This window comes from Hypanus sabinus (assembly GCF_030144855.1).
Source record: "Hypanus sabinus isolate sHypSab1 chromosome X2 unlocalized genomic scaffold, sHypSab1.hap1 SUPER_X2_unloc_30, whole genome shotgun sequence".
Classification (NCBI taxonomy): domain Eukaryota; kingdom Metazoa; phylum Chordata; class Chondrichthyes; order Myliobatiformes; family Dasyatidae; genus Hypanus; species Hypanus sabinus.
The window spans coordinates 68,623-89,671 of NW_026779002.1; the positions used below are offsets into that span (position 1 = coordinate 68,623).

Sequence of the window (21,049 nt, forward strand, 5' to 3'; positions counted from 1 at the left end):
TCGGTTGTCCTGTGGTACGAGGCAAGGCTGCCCTTTAAGTCCTCTATTATTTGACATTGCTTTGGAAACTTTAGCCTTTGCCATTTGTGAATCACCTAATATTTTTGGTATTACCTGTGGGTAAGGGAGTTATAATTTATCATTATATGCTGATGATTTGTTTCTATACGTATCTGACCCCGAGACCCCTATTTCATCCTTGCTTGCTCAGATTAGTAGCTTTTCTGGCTACAAACTGAATTTTAATAAGAGTGAATTATTTCCATTAAATATGCAAATTCCAATTTATAAACACTTACCATTTAAAGTTGTCACAGATCATTTTACTTATTTGGGTATTAAAATTACCAAGAGACATAAGGGTTTATTTAAAGTTAATTTTTTTAACTTTAATTGACCAAATCAAGCAACTTGTTACCAGGTGGTCCCCATTATCTCTGTCATTGGTTGGTCGAATTAATACTATCAAGATGATAGTATTACCCATATTTTTATATTTAATCCAAGCATTACTAATTTTTATTCCTAAATCGTTTTTTGATATTATTGATTGCAAAATGTCTTCATACATGTGGCAGAATAATAATCCTAGATTAAGTAAGAAATATTTACAGAAGCCTAAGTAGGAAGGTTTTCTGGCTTTGACAAACCTAAGATTTTACTACTGGGCAGTTAACATCCGATAGTTAATATTTTGGACACGAGAATTGGTGTAATGGGTAAATTTACCCACAATGGGTAAATTTGGAGTGTAAATCTGTACAAGACTTCTCATTGTTTTCTACTTTAGAACCTTTGCCTCCTTTTGTTTTATCTAAACTGAATAAACAAATAACTAATCCTATAGTTAAACATACATTAAGAATATGGTTTGAATTTCGTAAATTCTTCGGCTTGAATAAGTTTATCTTATCAAGCCATCTTATATCTAACTTTTTTTCCAGCCCTCTTTTATGGACTTTGTGTTATTGAGTTTATGGCCTTTGTGTTATGGAAAACAAAAGGTATAACATGTTTTTCTGATTTATTTTTAGATAACAGTTTTCTGTCCTTTGAACAGCTGTCCAGCCTAAAACTCATTTTTTTTAGATACTTGCAAGTTAGAAATTTCTTGAATGTTAGTCTTTTCTGAAATTGTGTCCAATGGACATTACAGAAAAAAATCAGGCTCGAATCCTTGCCAGAAGGGTTTAGTAGCCATCATTTATAATATGATCATGAAAATACAGCCAGGAGTATCAGAAAAAATTAAGAAGGAATGGGTAAAAGAACTTCACTTTCTTATACCCACAGGGCAGTGGGAGAACATTTCACAATTAGTCAATTCTTCTTCTATTTGTGCTAAACATGCCTAATACAATTTATGGTTGTTCATAGGGCTCACATGTCCAAGGATAAACTCGCTCAATTTTATTATTATGTTAATCGAACCAGTGACAGATGTCATTCTGAAGTTGCTTCATTGACCCACATGTTCTGGTCTTGCCCCTGTTTGCAAAATTATTGGAAAGATATTTTTGGTATTATTTCTAACAATTCCGAATATCAAATTGCAACCGCATCCTATTACTACAACTTTCAGTTTACCAATGGTGGATAATAGTCATTTATTCCCCCCCCCCCTCCACCTGCCCGGCAGATGATTGCATTTGTTACATTAATGGCTAGAAGATCTATCCTATTGAATTGGAAAGAAATTAATCCTCCAACTATATTTCAGTGGTTTTCTCAAACCATTTCTTGTTTGAGTTTAGAAAATATTAGAAGTGTTGTCTTTGACCCTTCAGTTAAAATTAAAGAAATTTGGAGACCTCTTATTCAACATTTTCATATGAGCTAAACTTACTTTTCCGAAACCTTACTTTTAATATCCTATATTATTTGGGTGTAGGTGCAGAGTTATTGATCCTACTGTGTGTAAGTGATATAATGCAATGGCCCATGTCGGTTAGAACTTTTAAAATTTATTTTCTCCAATTTTTGTAACCACTATGAGTTTGGGAGGTTGTTATCATCTATTTGTATTTATACTTTAACCTATTAATTATGTTATCTCAAGCTCTTTGTATTCATGTTTCATTTATGTTTGCTTAAAATCAATAAAAAGATTTAAAAAGAAAGGACTACTCTGAGGAAAGGGTGGAATACCACAACAGCTGTCATGACGAAGGGTCTCGGCCCAAAACGTCGACAGTGCTTCTCCCTACAGATGCTGCCTGGTCTGCTGTGTTCCGCCAGCATTGTGTGTGTGTTGTTTGATTCCCCGAGTCTGCAGCGCGCGTAGTGGACAATCCCGGTACTGCAGAGGATCAGCAGCTCCCTGAACGTGAAAGCATTCTGAATAAGCAAGTGCTGGAGTTAACATGGCTTCGAAAAGAAAGGCCGAGAGTTTGAGCGAGGAGGCAATTTGTCCCGTCTGTCTGGATTTCTTCATCGATCCGGTTATACTGGAGTGTGGACACAACTTCTGTCGCTCTTGTATCACACGGTGTTGGGAAAGGGAGGAGAGAAACTCCTGCCCGGAATGTAGAGAGGAGTTTGCTGACCGCACCCTCAGGGTGAATCGGGCCTTAGCAAATCTGGCTGAAAAAGCTCGAAATCTAAACCTGAATCCGAAAGAGAAGCAAAGTAAACGTCACTGCGAGGAACATGAGGAAGAACTGAAGCTGTTTTGTGAAACGGACAAGACACTGATCTGTGTGATCTGTGCAGCTGCGCAGGAACACAGAGAGCACTGCTTCAGGCCGATTAAAGGAGCTGTTAAAATCTGCACGGTAAAAACTAAACGTTAATTTAATACTTAACATATTTCCTTTGTCCTACATACCATCGCACGAGCCTCTATAACTAACACATCATTCTCTGCAACTTCCGCCATATCCAACGGGATTCTAGCACCTACCTGTCCCACAGCCAACCGCCGCACCCCGCAACTCTCCGCTCTCTATACGGATCGCGCTTCCCCTACTGTATCGCCCTGATCCACTCGCACCTCCCCACTGATCTCCCTCCTGACACTGACACCTGCAAGCGGGACAAGTGCTACACCTGACTCCTAACCTCCTCCCTCGTCACTATTCAGGGCCGCAAACAGCCCAGTCCCTCCCGTTGCTTCCATGGTCGAATGTCCTCTCGTATTAGATTCCTTCTTCTCCAGCCCTTTACCTCTTCCACCTGTCCCCTCTCAGCTTCTCACTTCATCACCCTCCCCCACGTTTCCCCTCACGTTGTCTCACCCGTCACCTGTCGGCGGATTCTCATCCCCAACCTTTTTATTCTGGGTCCTGTCCCATCCTTCCCAGTCCTAATGAAGGGTCTCATCCCGGAACACCGACCGTTTTATTTCCCCTGAATAGATGCTGCCTGACTCACTGAGTTCCTCTGGCATTTTGTGTGATAATCGGGTTTGATCACCTGTTTCTTTTGATGCATCTTTGTTTCTATTTCCTTCACTCACTGACTTCCAGGATCAGCTAAAATCTTCCTTAGACTCTCTCACAAAAAAGAAATCAGACTTCCAGGAAAAGGAGCAGCAACAGAAAGAGAAGATTTCCGGAGTTTGGGTGAGGCTTCCTGAGCGGGATTTCTGATTTTACTGTCGAGTTTTGCTCCCTTTTATGCAGAATAGCCGAATATGGCAGCTCCAGTGACCTGGTTTCGATCCTGACCTCTGCTGCTGTCTGTGTGGAGTTTGCATGCTCTCCCTATGGCCACAAGAGACTCCGACACATCCCAATGACATGTCCGATGAATGGCTAATTACCGTTGACCCTGTGAAGGTGGGAAGGTTGTGTGTGTGAATCAGATGGGAGTTTATGGGTCAATCAGTGAGAGTAGGTTTCATGAAAAGGTGAGGGAATGGTGTTAATGGGAATGCTTTCAGAAGTAGCATGGACTCCAATTGACCGAACTGAACGACAAAAGGAAACAGAGCACAGTAATGCAGTACATTAATCTTCACCTTTCATTCGACAGGAACAGTCACACAGTGTTCAGTCCCACATCACATCCCAGTTTGCTGAACTGCGCCAGATTATCACTGAGAAAGAGCAGAGCTTACTCAGGGATCTCAGGGAAGAAGAGAAGAGGATTCTCAATCCAATGGAGAAAAATCATTGGAAGATTCAAGAGAATATAAGGATTATTCAGGAAGAAATCACTAAGTTAAAGGAACAGATGGATCAAAAAGATAGTGTGATGTTTCTCAAGGTGAGGGATTATATTTCAATTTGTTTCTGTCAAAGGGCACTAAATGAACAGTGGTCTATTTGAAATAAACACAGCACCGAAGCCAATTCTAACAAATCAATTGTCGCTCTGGCAACCTCACACAGAACGCAGTGAAGGCCAGGTCTCTGGATGCTTTCAAGAGAGAGTTAGATAGAGCTCTTATATATAGCGGGGTCAGGGAATATGGGGAGAGAGCAGGATCGGGGTACTGACTGTGTACCATCAGTCATGATCACAGTGAATGGCGGTGCTGGCTAGAAGGGCCGAAAGGCCTTCTCCTGCACCTATTGTCTATTGTCCCAAAAGTGGACTTCCACAACTTCTGTACATCCCAGGACAGAATGCAAATCTCTCTGAAATTATTTACTCTGATCATAACAGACAGCTGCTGACTGTCTCCTTAATTCCTCATTAAATATCCTCTAAAACTCTCATTAACTCCCATTTCCAGTCAAAGGCTGTGAGTGTGTCTGGTGCGGTGGGTGTGAGCGTCTCTCTGTCAATCAGTGAGAACAAAGAATTTGACCCACACATCAGACATCTTCTGTATCCGGTTTCCATTAAATTAGGGAAACTATTATTGTCTCTTTACTTTTACAGATAACGTTCAATCGTTCAAAACATATCCAGGCCATTCGGCCCATTTTCTCCTCGCAATTTCCCTGCTTCACAATCCTCCTGCCACCTACTCACCACAACCAGCAACAGTGTCATGAAATCTCTGGTCCCTCACGTGTTTATCCAGCCTCCCCATTACAGTCAATCTCAGCTGTTCCATTTCAGCCACTCCTGTGGCACTGAGTTCCTCATCCTCTTCACAAAATTTATTGTGGAATTTGTTAAAATCCATCTGGAATTACATCTCCCCACAAGTCTCCCCATAAATAGAGGTACTTCCTCCACCCGCACACAATCACATACATCACTGATCTTAAATTCCTCGATCCTATCACACTGACGTCATATCCAGATGATAATGCACAGCCTGTCCTGTCTTCCCTGTACGTTTCATCCTCTCAGTAATGGTTTCACATTCAGAAACTTTCCCTGTAATTTACCCCATGGTTCTGTATTGTCTGTGTGTGTGAGTGACTGTGGGAGTTGGAATTTTCAGCACCTTGTAATGATTTGGATGAAATTCAGGATGTGGACAGTAAGTCCAAGTCTAATCAGATTTATGTTTTATTTATTTCAGGAGGAAGCTCGTCGGAACAGCAGGTAGGACACGCTCTTTACTGAAACCCTGAATGGATTTGTAAAGTAGTTCAGAATAGCAATTTATAACCAGCAGTTTAATATTTACAGGATTAATGACGATGTCCAGGAATTGTCAGTGACAGATGAGACCCTACCGGTTGAAAAATTCGATCACCTCTATTTATTGAACACAGTGCTGAGAGAATCACTTGATGCTATTAATCGAGGTAAAACTTACAAAGATTCATTTCCCCTTGTTTATGAAGCTCAATTTCGTTCCAATTTGAGGCAAAGATTGTCTGTAATACTGGGCTGAAGGGGAACTGAAGTTTATTCCACATCTGCCCCACTAACTGGGAGGCATCACTGTCACATGGTCAGCTGGAGATGTCAGACCCCTGGACACACCAGCATAGGGTCACAATACAACCAATACACAGGACTGGCAGATGAACCACTGTGTCCTGATCCCAGGCACAATGCACTAACACACCAGGACATGTGTTTGGATCAACCAGAGGAACAGGGAATTTAATACTAACGATAATATTGTAGGGAATAAAAGCAGGTATCAGGAACAGACAGTAGGATCTATTGATGTGAACGGGACACCCGAATGGTTTGTTGCCTCCTGGGTGCCAGGGTCAGGGATGCCTCGAATCGGGTCCGCAGCATTTTAGAGAGGGAGGGAAAAGAGCCAGATATCTTGGCAAATTTGGGGACAATGATATTGGAAGTAAAAGCAAATAGGTCCTGAAAATACAATTTGGAGAGCTTGGTAGAAAGCTCAGAAGCAGTACCCCCCAGGGTAGTAATTTCTGGATTGCTGGTGAGGGTAGAAATGGGATAATTTGACAGATAAACATGGCTGAGGAGATGGTGCTGGGGGCAGGGCTTCAGGTTCTTGGATCATTGGGATCTCTTCTGGTGGGGGAATGACCTGCTCAAAAGGGATGGGTCGCACCTGGACCCAAGGGAGAACAATATTCTCACAGAGAGGTTTGATAGAGCTCTCGGGGAGGGTTTAAACTAATTTGGTGGGGTGAGGGGTTGGAAGTGGAGTGAAGCGATAGAACTGATGGTAAAATGCAAAGATAGCGTGCAGTCAAACTGTCAGATAGGATGGACAGATGTGATGAGAAAATTGCAGCTAGCAAGGTGAGTATCAGTGCATTAGGGATGCAGAATTAAAAAGGGTAGCAGATACAGTACACAAAGTGTTATATCTCAATATATGGAGTATGAGAAATAAGGTGGATGATCTTGTTGCACTATTATTGATTGTCAGGTATGATGTTGTGGCCATCACGGAATCGTGACTGAAGGATGGTTGTAGTTGGGAGCTGAATGTTCAAGATTACACAATGTATCGGAGGAAGGAAGGAAGGCCGATGGGGTGGTGTGGCTCTGCTGGTAAATCAGCAGCAAGATGTGACATAGGATAGGGGGATGTTGAATCCTTGTGGGTTGAGGTAAGGAACTGCAAAAGTAAAAATGACACTGACACCAGTCATATACAGGCCTCCCAACAGTCAGTGGGTTGTGGCCCACAGATTACAATTGGAAATAGAAAAGGCTGATGAAAAGGACAATGTTATGATAATCATGGGAGATTTCAACATGCAGGTCAATTGGGAAAATCAGGTTGATAAAGGATCTCAAGAGAGTGAGTTTGTTGAATGCAATGTGATGGCTTTCTGGAGCAGTTTGTCGTTGAGCCTACTCGGGGAACAGCTCTACTGGATTGGGTGTTATGTATTGAACCAGAGGGGAGTAGTGAAAAGAAACCTTAGGAAGCAGTGCTCACAACGTGACTGAGTTCAACTTGAAATCTGATAAGGAGATAACGAGGTGGGGGTGTGAGACAGTGACGAGGTGGGCGGTGAGACAGTGACGAGGTGGGGGGAGATCTGAATTTCAAAATCCTCTGAAATTGTAGTATTTCAGAGGAGTGAAAGAAATTTCAGTGGTCTGAGAGAGGAGTTGGCCAAAGCAAATTGGAAGGAGATGCTGGCAGTGATGTGAGCAGAGCAGAAATGGTGTCAGTTTCTGGGAAAATGAGGAAGGTGAAGGATAGATGTATTCCAAAAATAAATAAATACTCAAATGGCATAATAGTAAAACCGTGGCTGATAAGGGAAGACAAGTTAATGTAAAGGCAAAAGAGAGAGCATACAACTAAACAAAAATTAGCAGGAAGACAGAGGATTGGGAAGCTTTTAAATATCTACAGAGAGGAACTGAAAGAATGATTGAGATGAAAAAAATAAACAAGAAATTGATTTGAATTGAATTGACTTTATTACTTACATCCTTCATATACATGAGGATTAAAAATCTTTACGTTACATCTCCGTCTAAATGTGCAATGTGCAATTTATGAAGAATAATATGCATAACAGACTGGTTAATATAACAGAGAAATACAGCTGTGTCCACATGAGTTAATCAGTCTGATGGCCTGGTTGAAGAAGCTGTCCTGGAGGCTGTTGCTCCTGGATTTTAATCTGCGGTTAAACCCTAATGTTAGCATTCAATCCAAGAGCAGGGATTTGATGAAGCCTCACCTTGAGTATTGTGAACAATATTGGGCTCATCATCTAAGAAAAGATGTGCTGGCATTGCAGAAGGTTCATTTCATAAGGATGATTCCAGGAATGAAAGGGTTATCATACCAGGAACGTTTGATAGCTCTGTGTCTGTACTCGCTGGAATTTAGAAAGATGAGGGGGGATCTCATTGAAACCTTTCGAATGTTGAAAGTCCTAGAAACATTTTGAATGTTGAAAGTCCTAGACAGAGTAGATGTGGAAAGGATGTTTTCCATGGTGGTGGAGTTCAGGACAAGAGGGCACAGCTTCAAGATAGAGGGGGGGGGGGTCTATTTAAAACAGATACGGAGAAATTTGTGCCAGCAGCTGGTGAATTTGTGGAACTTGTTGTGTGTATTTAAGGCAGAGCTTGATAGGTTCCAGATTGGACACAGCATCAAAGGTTACGGGGAGAAGACCAGGGAGTGGGGCTGAGGAGGAAAAATAAGGATCAGCCATGATTGAATGGCAGAGCTGACTCGATAGGCAAATGGCCTAATTCTGCTCCTATGCCTTGGTGATCAGACCACTACATTGAAGTGTTGAGAGAATGAGCTCGGACACACCAACAAGCATTGACATGGGTCAAGATTTCATCTCGGGAGAAGCACACACAGCATAACCGGCCTGGCAAAGCTCCCTCACACACACACACAGGAAGGATTGGCAGATTGTAGTCAGAGCCTCAGCAATGTACGTAGTTATTTCCCTCAGTAACCTGGAAACCAGTCTCTTCAGCGACAGTCATTTATTGATTTAAACAATTCAATCACGTGTGACACATTGTCAACACACACCAGACATGTGATGACTCACTGTGACATACAAATTCTTCAATGTGCACACTCTCCTTCAATGTGTATACGCACCAGACGGATATTTAGCACAATCAACACGCGCGCGCGCGCACACACACACACACACACACACACACACACACACACACGGATATACTATCAGAGTGTGACACACGGCCACAGAAATAGGCACAAATTCCCATTTGGGATTGAAATCTGCCGTCCTTACCCAGCCTGTCTGTTCTGTGTCACTGAGCTGCCCTCTGATGTGACGTCACATCAACACTTCACAGACAGACTCCCGGGTGAGATTCTTCAGGAATGTTGATGGATGTTGAACTCACAGCCCACTTCATCAATCTGCAAGACTAAGATGTCTTCTTGAGCATGGCCCATTTGTGTGTGTTTCCCCCCACCATTCCTCTAACCATTTCCCATCTGTGTACCAGCCGAAATTTATTTTAAAATATTTTATTTTTACCTGTTTCTACAGTGTCTGACGGCAAATTCCATTTACCAACCTCCCTCTCTATGAGAATGTTACCCGATAGACCACTCAGAAAAATTTCCCGTCTCACATTCAGTCTGAGGCCTCTGGTTCTGTGCTCCCAGTTCTTGGAAAAAGAAACTTTAAGCTCCTTATGAATTATTTACCTCGATAAGGGGTCATACCTGAACATCCTACACTACAGGTGAATAGCCCAAGCTTATCCACTCTCTGCTTTTAACCCAAGCCCCCAGTCCTGGTAACGTCCTCCTGAAGCCTCCTGTCCAGTGTAATGACATCCTCCCCATATTCGGGAACCGGAAATGCAGACAATGCTCCAAGTGTGGTCTGTCATCGACATCAAAGGCCTTGCTGAATTTCATGTGGACTGTGTGGAATAGGCTGATGAATACACGACTGAAGGTGTTTTTTTTTTAGATTGGGACAAGAAGGGCGGCGTGGGAGCTAAATTCTGAAGGAAGGCAGTTTTTTAAAAAACTTTGCGTACAAGAACGGCGAGACTGCGCAGGACAGCGCGGAGAGTTTAAAAAGATGACCACCCTATACAGCGGGCAGCGGAGTGGGTGGTAGCAGAGTGTAGGGCTTTGGCTCAACGGGCTTAGGCGGTAACGGGAAGAGGCGATAGCGAGGCACCGACTCTTTTTCTCCCCTTGGCAAATCGGCCTGGACGGACGGGGGAACAGCAGGGCACATTAGCTAACGGTTTAAAAAGTCCGTGTGCTTGCCGAAGTAAGTGGGTGAGTAGACCTATCTTTCTTTGTTTCATTCCTGTAGAATTAGGTAGCATGTCTGCAGGGTTAGTGCTTTGTTCAGGGTGTCAGATGTGGGAATCCTGGGAGACCTCCAGCCTCCCTGATAGCCACATCTGCACCAGGTGAACCGAGATTCAGCTCCTCGGAGACCGTGTTAGGGATCTGGAGCTGCAGCTTGATGACCTACTGCTTATTAGAGAAAATGAAGAGGCGATAGACGGGAGCTACAGGGAGGTAGTCATCCATAGGCTACAGGGGTCAGAAAACTGGGTGACTGTCAGGAGAGGGAAGGGAAATGCCCGGAGAGTGGAGAGCACCCCTGTGGCTGCCCCCCTCAGCAACAAGTATATCGTTTTGGATGCTGTTGAGGGGGATGACCTGACAGGGGACGGCCACGGTGACCGGGTCTCTGGCACGGAGTCTGGCGCTGTTGTGTAGGAGGGAAGGAGGGAGAAGAGGAATGCGGTAGTCATAGGGGATTCCATAGTCAGGGGAACAGACAGGAGATTCTGTGAGCCTGGTAGAGATACCCGCATGGTGTGCTGCCTCCCAGGTGCCAGGGTACAGGATGTCTCGGATCGGCTCCAGAATATTCTGAAGGGAGAGGGCGAGCAGCCAGCTGTCTTGGTACATGTTGGTACCAATGACATCGAGAGGAAAATGGAGGAGGTCCTGAAGAGAGATTTCCGGGAGTTAGGAATGAAGCTGAGAAGCAGGACCTCCAGGGTAGTAATCTCAGGATTGCTGCCTGTGCCACGTGCTAGCGAGGGCAAGAATAGTAGGATCAGGCAGATGAATGCGTGGCTGAGAGACTGGTGCAGGAGGCAGGGCTTCTGATTCATGGATTATTGGTAATACTTCAGGGGGAAGTATTAACTGTTCAAAAAGGACGGGTTACACCGGAACCATTGCGGGAATGTTTAATAGAGCTGGTAGGGAGGGTTTAAACTAATTTGGCAGGGGGGTGGTAAACCGGAATGATAGAGTGGAGGAGGGGGAAAGCAGAAATAAATCTAAGATAGTGAGCAGTAAAGATGTCAGGAAGGACAGGCAGGTGATGGAGCAAATTTGGAGCCACTGGGATGGGTTGCAGTGCAATCAAAAGAAAAAGTACCAAATACTGGGCTTAAGGTGTTATACTCAAATACACACAGCATAAGGAATAAGGTGGATGATCTTGTCGTACAGCTACAGATTGGCAGGTATTATTTTGTGGCCATCACTGAGACGTGGCTAAAGGATGCATGTCTCTGAGAGCTGAACGTCCAAGGATACACGGTGTATCGGAAGGATAGGCAGGTAGGCAGAGGGGGTGGCGTGGCTTTATTGGTATGAAATGATATTAAATCATTAGAAAGAGGTGACATAGCATCAGAAGGTGCAGAATCTTTCTGTGTTGAGCTGAGCAATCGCAGGGGTAAAAGGACCCTGATGGCAGTTATCTACAGGCCTCCTAACAGCTGCAGTGATGTGGACTACAAATTACAACAGGAAATAGAAAAGGCTTGCCAGAAGGGTAGTGTTATGATAATTGTGGTGGATTTTAACATGCGAGTGGATTGGCAAAAACAGGTCGACACTGGATCTCAAGAGAGAGAATTTGTAGAATGTCTACGAGATGGCTTTTCAGAACAGCTTGTTGTTGAGCCCACTAGGGGATCAGAGATACTGGATTGGATATTGTGTAATGAACCAGAGGTGATTAGAGAGATTGAGGTGAATGAACCATTAGGAGGGAGTGATCGTAACATGATAGAGTTCACTGTGAAATTTGAGAAAAAGAAGCCGAAATCCGATGTGTCGGTATTGCAGTGGAGTAAAGGAAATTACAGTGGAGACAGAGAGGAACTGGCCAAATTTGACTGGAAAGGGACACTAGCGGGAGGACGGCAGAGCAGCAGTGGCTGGAGTTTATGCGAGAAGTGAGGAATGTGCAAGACAGATATATTCCAAAAAAGATGAAATTTTCAAATGGAAAAACGTTGCGACCGTGGCTGACAAGAGAAGTCAAAGCCAAAGTAAAAGCAAAGGAGAGGGCATTCAAGGAAACAAAAATTAGTGGGAAGACAGGGGATTGGGAAGTTTTTAAAAGCTTACAAAAGGAAACCATGAAGGCCATTAAGAGGGAAAAGATGAATTATGAAAGGAAGCTACCAAATAATATCAAAGAAGATACTAAAAGCTTTTTCAAGTATATAAAGAATAAAAAAACAGGTGAGAGTGGATATAGGACCGATAGAAAATGATGCTGGAGAAATTGTAATGGGAGATAAGGAGATGGCTGAGGAACTGAACGAGTATTTTCATCTGTCCTCACTGAGGAAAATATCAGCAGTATACCGGACACTCAAGGGTGTCAGGGAAGAGAAGTGTGCGCAGTCATAATTACGACAGAGAAAGTACTCAGGAAGCGGAATAGTCTGAGGGTAGATAAATCTCCAGGACCAGATGGAATGCACCCTTGTGTTTTGAAGGAAGTAGCTGTGGAGATCGCGGAGGCATTAGCAATGATCTTTCAAAAGTCAATAGATTCTGGCATGGTTCCGGCGGAGTGGAAGATTGTAAATGCCACTCTGGTATTTAAGAAGGGGGCAAGGAAGCAAAAAGTAAATTAGCCTGTTAGCCTGACATCGGTGGTTGGGAAGATGTTGGAGTCAATTGTCAAGGATGAGGTTACTGAGTATCTGGAGGCCAAGCTCAGCATGGTTTCCTTAAAAGAAAATCCTGCCTGACAAACCCACTGAAATTTTTTGAGGAGATTACAAGTAGGCTAGACAAGGGAAATGCAGTAGATGTTCGGTATCTGGATTTTCAGAAGGCCTTTAACAAGGTGCCGCACATGAGGTCGCTAAACAAGATAAGATCCCATGGAATTATGGGAAATTTACATATCCTGGATAGAGCATTGGCTGATAGGCAGGAAACAGAAAGTGGGAATAAAGGATCTCATTCTGGTTGACTGCCAATTACCAGTAGTGTTCCACAGGGGTCCATGTTGGGGCCGCTTCTTTTTTACGTTGTATATCAACGATTTGGATTATGGAATAGATGGCTTTATGGCTAAGTATGCTGATGATACAAAGATAAGTGGAGGGGACAGTAGTGCTGAGGAAACAGAGAGTCTGCAGAGAGTCTTGAATAGATTAGGAGAATAGTCAAAGAAGTGGCAAATGAAATACAATGTTGAAAAGTGTATGGACATGCACGTTGGTGGAAGAAATAAACGGGCAAACTATTATTTAAATGGAGAGAGAATTCAAAGTTCTGAGATGCAATGGGACTTGGGAGTGCTCGTGCAGGATACCCTTAAGGTTAACCTCTAGGTTAAGTCGGTGGTGAAGAAGGCGAATGCAATGTTGGCATTCATTTCTAGAGGAATAGAGTATAGGAGCAGGGATGTGATGTTGAGGCTCTATAAGGAACTGGTAAGACCTCACTTGGAATACTGTGTGCAGTTTTGGGCTCCTTATTTAAGAAAGGATGTTCTGATATTGGAGAGGGTTCAGAGAAGATTCACTAGAATGATTCCAGGAATAAGAGGGTTAACATATGAGGAACATTTGACCGCTCTTGGACTGTACTCCGTGCAGTTTAGAAGAATGAGGGGGGAACTCACAGAAACATGTCGAATGTTAAAAGGCATGGACAGAGTGGATGTGGCAAAGTTGTTTCCCATGGTGGGGGAGTCTAGTACGAGAGCATGACTTAATGATTGAAGGGCGCCCATTCAGGACAGAGATGCGAAGAAATTTTTTTAGCCAGAGGGTGGTGAATCTGTGAATTTCTTGCAGCAGTGGAGGCCAGGTCATTTAAGACAGAGATTGATAGGTATGTGTGTAGCCAGGGCATCAACGGTCATGGTGAGAAGGCGGGGGGCGGGACTAAATGGGAGAATGGATCAGCTCATGATAAAATGGCAGAGCAGATTCGAAGGGCCGAATGGCCGGCTTCTGCTGCTTTGTCTTATGGTCTTATTTGAATGCACCAGTATACGGAATAAGAATCTTGTAGCACAGGTAGAGTTTGACAGGTACAAACTTAGGCAGGTATGACTTTGGTCGAAGGAATAAAGGCAGAGACAATTCTGGAAACAGGGCGAAAATTCCCATAAGATTAACTTGCAATTTGTGTCAGTGGTAAGATCGGCAAACTCAATGTTTGCTTTCATTTCGAGGAGATTAGAATACAAGTGGAAGGATGTAATTCTGAGGTTTTATAATGCATCGGTCAGACCACACTTGGAGTATTGTGAGCAATTTTGGGTCCCTTCTATCGGAAAACATGTACTGGCATTGGAGGGGTTCCAGAAGATTTACAAGAATGATTCCAGGAATGAAACAGTTAACATATGAGGAGTGTTAGATGGTTCTGGGCCTGTACTCACCGGAGTTTAGCAGAATAGCTGATTTACTATCCCTCTCAATCCTATTCTCCGGCCTCCTCCCCATACGATCAAGAAGTTTACTTATTAACTTCCGCTTTAAAAATCAAACAGGAGAAAATCTGCAGATGCTGGTAATCCAAGCCACACAGGTCCTGATGAAGGGTCTCGCCAGATCTCTTCGACATCTGTCCTAATGAGGGCCTGCGGGGCATGGGTTGTGGGAAAGGGGACAAAGTCATCCTCATCTGCCATCTTTGCCCCCTCTATCTTCTCATTACGTCTACACACACAGTTCACCTACGGGGTTTCCACCCCTCCCCCTCCTGGTTCAATCTGCCATTCATCACTCCCCTACTGGTTCCCATTATCACCTCCTTTACTGTCTCAAACCATCACACTGCCCCACTTCACACTCACAAATGAATGTGAACATTGTATGACGGGCCTGTTCCTGTGCTGTACTGCTCTATGTTCTCTGTTCCCAGTTTCGGAAAATGAGAGGAGATCTCATGGAAACACAAAATTCTTTCAGGGGTCAACAGGCAGGAATGAGGGAGGATATTTCCCCTGTCCAGCAGAAAACCCTTGGGGAGACATTAGTTTTCCACCCGCTTTTGTCCACCACCCCCCCCCCCCGATCCCCGGGGTCGCGCTGTCCCAGTCTCCGCCAACCCCCATCCCCGGGGCCGCGCCGCCCTATTCTCCCCCCGACCCACGGGACGGAGCCGACCGATTCTCCCCCCGATCCCCGGGGCCGCGCTGCCCGAGTCTCCCCCCGATCCCCGGGGCCGCGCTGTCCGAGTCTCCCCGCCGATCCCCGGGCCGCGCTGCCCGAGTATCCCCCCGATCCCCGGGGCCGCGCCGTCCCAGTCTCCGCCACCCCCCATCCCCGGGGCCGCGCCGCCCGAGTCTCCCCCCGATCCCCGGGCCGCGCTGTCCCAGTCTCCGCCACCCCCCATCCCCGGGCCGCGCTGTCCCAGTCTCCGCCACCCCCCATCCCCGGGGCCGCGCCGCCCGATTCTCCCCCCGATCCCCGGGACGGCGCCGACCGAGTCTCCCCCCCCCCACCCCATCTCCTGCGCCGCGCTGCCCGTGTCTCCCCCCGATCCCCGGGGCCGCGCTGCCCGAGTCACCCCCCGATCCCCGGGCCGCGCCGTCCCAGTCTCCGCCACCCCCCATCCCCGGGGCCGCGCCGCCCGATTCTCCCCCCGACCCACGGGACGGCGCCGACCGATTCTCCCCCCGATCCCCGGGGCCGCGCTGCCCAAGTCTCCCCCCGATCCCCGGGGCCGCGCTGTCCGAGTCTCCCCGCCGATCCCCGGGCCGCGCTGCCCGAGTATCCCCCCGATCCCCGGGGCCGCGCCGTCCCAGTCTCCGCCACCCCCCATCCCCGGGGCCGCGCCGCCCGAGTCTCCCCCCGATCCCCGGGCCGCGCAGCCCGATTCTCCCCCCGACCCACGGGACGGCGCCGACCGATTCTCCCCCCGATCCCCGGGGCCGCGCTGCCCGTCTCCCCCCGATCCCCGGGGCCGCGCTGTCCGAGTCTCCCCGCCGATCCCCGGGCCGCGCTGCCCGAGTATCCCCCCGATCCCCGGGGCCGCGCCGTCCCAGTCTCCGCCACCCCCCATCCCCGGGGCCGCGCCGCCCGAGTCTCCCCCCGATCCCCGGGCCGCGCTGTCCCAGTCTCCGCCACCCCCCATCCCCGGGGCCGCGCCGCCCGAGTCTCCCCCCGATCCCCGGGCCGCGCTGTCCCAGTCTCCGCCACCCCCCATCCCCGGGGCCGCGCAGCCCGATTCTCCCCCCGACCCACGGGACGGCGCCGACCGATTCTCCCCCCGATCCCCGGGGCCGCGCTGCCCAAGTCTCCCCCCGATCCCCGGGGCCGCGCTGTCCGAGTCTCCCCGCCGATCCCCGGGCCGCGCTGCCCGAGTATCCCCCCGATCCCCGGGGCCGCGCTGTCCCAGTCTCCGCCACCCCCCATCCCCGGGGCCGCGCCGCCCGATTCTCCCCCCGATCCCCGGGACGGCGCCGACCGAGTCTCCCCCCCCCCCACCCCATCTCCTGCGCCGCGCTGCCCGTGTCTCCCCCCGATCCCCGGGGCCGCGCTGCCCGAGTCACCCCCCGATCCCCGGGGTCGCGCTGTCCCAGTCTCCGCCAACCCCCATCCCCGGGGCCGCGCCGCCCTATTCTCCCCCCGACCCACGGGAAGGCGTCGACCGATTTTCCCCCCTATCCCCGGGGCCGCGCTGCCCGAGTCACCCCCCGATCCCCGGGCCGCGCTGTCCCAGTCTCCGCCACCCCCCATCCCCGGGGCCGCGCAGCCCGATTCTCCCCCCGACCCACGGGACGGCGCCGACCGATTCTCCCCCCGATCCCCGGGGCCGCGCTGCCCAAGTCTCCCCCCGATCCCCGGGGCCGCGCTGTCCGAGTCTCCCCGCCGATCCCCGGGCCGCGCTGCCCGAGTATCCCCCCGATCCCCGGGGCCGCGCCGTCCCAGTCTCCGCCACCCCCCATCCCCGGGGCCGCGCCGCCCGAGTCTCCCCCCGATCCCCGGGCCGCGCTGTCCCAGTCTCCGCCACCCCCCATCCCCGGGGCCGCGCCGCCCGAGTCTCCCCCCGATCCCCGGGCCGCGCTGTCCCAGTCTCCGCCACCCCCCATCCCCGGGGCCGCGCAGCCCGATTCTCCCCCCGACCCACGGGACGGCGCCGACCGATTCTCCCCCCGATCCCCGGGGCCGCGCTGCCCAAGTCTCCCCCCGATCCCCGGGGCCGCGCTGTCCGAGTCTCCCCGCCGATCCCCGGGCCGCGCTGCCCGAGTATCCCCCCGATCCCCGGGGCCGCGCTGTCCCAGTCTCCGCCACCCCCCATCCCCGGGGCCGCGCCGCCTGATTCTCCCCCCGATCCCCGGGACGGCGCCGACCGAGTCTCCCCCCCCCCCCACCCCATCTCCTGCGCCGCGCTGCCCGTGTCTCCCCCCGATCCCCGGGGCCGCGCTGCCCGAGTCACCCCCCGATCCCCGGGGTCGCGCTGTCCCAGTCTTCGCCAACCCCCATCCCCGGGGCCGCGCCGCCCTATTCTCCCCCCGACCCACGGGAAGGCGTCGACCGATTTTCCCCCCTATCCCCGGGGCCGCGCTGCCCGAGTCACCCCCCGATCCCCGGGCCGCGCTGTCCCAGTCTCCGCCACCCCCCATCCCCGGGGCCGCGCAGCCCGATTCTCCCCCCGACCCACGGGACGGCGCCGACCGATTCTCCCCCCGATCCCCGGGGCCGCGCTGCCCAAGTCTCCCCCCGATCCCCGGGGCCGCGCTGTCCGAGTCTCCCCGCCGATCCCCGGGCCGCGCTGCCCGAGTATCCCCCCGATCCCAGGGGCCGCGCCGTCCCAGTCTCCGCCACCCCACATCCCCGGGGCCGCGCCGCCCGAGTCTCCCCCCGATCCCCGGGCCGCGCTGTCCCAGTCTCCGCCACCCCCCATCCCCGGGGCCGCGCCTCCCGATTCTCCCCCCGATCCCCGGGACGGCGCCGACCGAGTCTCCCCCCACCCCCCGATTCCCGGGGCCCCGCCGTCCAAGTCTCCCCCCGATCCCCGGGCCGCGCTGTCCCATTCTCCGCCACCCCCCATCCCCGGGCCGCGCTGTCCCAGTCTCCGCCACCCCCCATCCCCGGGGCCGCGCCGACCGAGTCTCCCCCCCCCCCCACCCCATCTCCTGCGCCGCGCTGCCCGTGTCTCCCCCCGATCCCCGGGGCCGCGCTGCCCGAGTCACCCCCCGATCCCCGGGGTCGCGCTGTCCCAGTCTCCGCCAACCCCCATCCCCGGGGCCGCGCCGCCCTATTCTCCCCCCGACCCACGGGAAGGCGTCGACCGATTCTCCCCCCGATCCCCGGGGCCGCGCTGCCCGAGTCACCCCCCGATCCCCGGGCCGCGCTGTCCAAGTCTCCGCCACCCCCCATCCCCGGGGCCGCGCCGCCCGAGTCTCCCCCCGATCCCCGGGCCGCACTGTCCCAGTCTCCGCCACCCCTCATCCCCGGGGCCGCGCCGCCTTATTCTCCCCCCGACCCACGGGAAGGCGTCGACCGATTCTCCCCCCGATCCCCGGGGCCGCGCTGCCCGAGTCTGCCCCCGATCCCCGGGGCCGCGCCGTCCGAGTCTCCCCCCGATCCCCGGGCCGCGCTGTCCCAGTCTCCGCCACCCCCCATCCCCGTGGCCGCGCCGCCCGATTCTCCCCCCGATCCCCGGGACGGCGCCGACCGAGTCTCCCCCCCCCCCCATCCCCGGGGCCGCGCCGTCCGAGTCTCCGCCACCCCCCATCCCCGGGGCCGCGCCGCCCGAGTCTCCCCCCCGATCCCCGGGCCGCGCTGTCCCAGTCTCCGCCACCCCCCATCCCCGGGGCCGCGCCGCCCGATTCTCCCCCCGATCCCCGGGACGGCGCTGCCCGAGTCTCCCCCCGATCCCGGGGTCCGCGCTGCCCGAGTATCCCCCCGATCCCAGGGGCCGCGCCGTCCGAGTCTCCCCCCGATCCCCGGGGCCGCGCTGCCCGAATCTCCCCCCGATCCCCGGGGCCGCGCTGCCCGAGTCTCCCTCCGATCCCTGGGGCCGCGCTGCCCGAGTCTCCCCCTGATCCCCGGGGCCGCGCTGACCGAGTCTCCCCCCGATCCCCGGGGCCGCGCTGTCCGAGTCTCCCCCCCCGATCCCCGGGGACTCTCTAATTCTCTGCTTCTCCCCCCAGTCTCTGTCAATCTGGATGTGGAAACGGCGGGTCCGTGTCTCGAGGTGTCTGAGGATCGGAAGAGTGTGAGACGGACCGAGACCTGGAGGAATCTCCATGACTCCGGGAAGAGATTCACAATCTGGCCTTGTGTGCTGGGATCGGAGGGATACACATCGGGGAAACATTACTGGGAGGTGGAGGTGACGGGGAATCGGTTCTGGGGTCTGGGAGTCGCCGCAGAGTCTGTGGAGAGGAAGGAATGGGTCAGACTGAGTCCGGAGACCGGGTTCTGGGTCATCGGGCGGTATTGTGACGTGTTACATCGTGATTGTGACGTGTCCCGTGATCTCACCTCCCCCGGGGCCCGTCTCCCTGCCGGTCCCATCCCCGGGAGGGTGGGAGTTTATCTTAGTTACGAGTCCGGGGCAGTTTCCTTTTACAACGCGGAGACTATGTCCCATCTCCACACCTTCACTGGGAATAAATTCACGGGGAAACTTTATCCTCTCTTCCGGACTGTGGATGTGAATCAGTGGCTGAGAATCTGCTCCGGTTCCGCTCCGGGTCTGTAAACGGGTCGTGTCCCGGGACCGGCGTCCGGAGTAAAGTCCCTGTAAATATAAATGTGCGGAGAGTGCAGCTAAATACATGGTGCAGGAGGGAGGGCTTCATGTTTCTGGACAATTGGGCTTTGTTCCCGGGAAGGTGGGACCTGTTCCGACGGGACGTTTTGCCCCTGAACTGGAGGGTGCTAACATCCTGGCAGGTAAATTTGCAGTTCCGCTGGGAGGGGGGGGGGGTGTGTAAAAATGACTTGCAGAAGGAGGGGAACCAGAGTGTTAGAGTAGATAGTGAGGTGGAGGAGGCTAAAGGTCATGCGAGGACTGCATATATAGACAGAAATCAAAGGTGTGTACATTAGGTTGTAAATTAATTTTCAGAGCTTTAGAAATTGTAGAAAATAAAGATTTCCAGAAAGATTTTGATGAAGAACATGACCAGAACATATGTGAAAAAGTGGCTACTTCAGTTTTATACCTATTGCAATAATTGTCTATGTTAGGAAATATTTTGGATAGTCTCTCCTTTGTTCAATAGTAACAGTAAACAATTTTAAATTGAATTAAACACTGATTGGCACATATCAAAGAAGAATTGACCATCTTCATTAACAAAGGTCATATTAAGTTCTCTCTCCCAAACTTGTTTAATCTTTAGTGATTAAGGGGATCTGCTTTCTTTTGCAGATTTATTTATTTTTATTTTCATTTATTTTGTGATGGTCGATTGATGACTTTTGATTAGCAAATATTCTCTCTCTCATACACACTTACTGAAAGATCCTCAGGTTAGATATTTTTTACAAAAATAATTATCCCAGTTTCCATATATGCAAGAATCTGATTTGTTGGATACTATTTTGAATATGAATCCTTTAGTAAGAGGCTCCATTGGTAGAATTTATAATTTATTTTTAATACATTAATACAAAAAGATAACCTCTCACCTAAGGTTTATACATGATTAAAGTATTCGTTGTTACAGACATGATAGAGGGGGAGGGATGAAAGGGGGAGGAGTGGCATTACTAGTCGGGGAAAATATCACAGCTGTGCCTAGACAGGACAGCCCGGAGGGCTTGTCTACAGAGGTCATATGGGGGGAGCTGAGGAACGGGAAAGGTATGACCACACTAATAGGGGTGTATTATAGACCGCTCAATAGTCAGAGAGAATTGGAGGAGCAAATCTGTATAAAGATAGTAGACCGATGTAAGAAACAGGAAGTTGTAATAGTAGGGGATTTTATCTTTCCACATATTGACTAGGACTCCCTAACTGTAATAGAGCTAAATGGCTTGGAATTTGTGAAATGTTTTCAGG

At 50.6% G+C, this 21,049-nt stretch overlaps 1 protein-coding gene across 1 annotated transcript; it reads left to right on the plus strand.

Moving 5' to 3' along the window:
* The first annotated feature begins 1,975 nt into the window (after positions 1-1,975).
* Positions 1,976-19,944, plus strand: LOC132385867 (zinc-binding protein A33-like). Its single transcript, XM_059958101.1, has 6 exons — positions 1,976-2,774; positions 3,468-3,563; positions 3,976-4,209; positions 5,426-5,448; positions 5,536-5,654; positions 19,185-19,944. Exons 1-6 carry the CDS (start codon positions 2,364-2,366, stop codon positions 19,736-19,738), a joined length of 1,437 nt encoding a protein of 478 aa, XP_059814084.1. The 5' UTR covers positions 1,976-2,363; the 3' UTR covers positions 19,739-19,944.
* Positions 19,945-21,049: the final 1,105 nt, after the last annotated feature.

Coding starts and splice junctions, on each gene's coding strand:
- LOC132385867 (XM_059958101.1), top strand. CDS start 2,364: ATGGCTTCGAAAAGAAAGGCCGAGAGTTTGAGCGAGGAGGCAATTTGT. Junction 3,564..3,975: donor AGAAGATTTCCGGAGTTTGG/GTGAGGCTTCCT, acceptor TTCATTCGACAG/GAACAGTCACACAGTGTTCA. Junction 4,210..5,425: donor ATAGTGTGATGTTTCTCAAG/GTGAGGGATTAT, acceptor TATTTATTTCAG/GAGGAAGCTCGTCGGAACAG.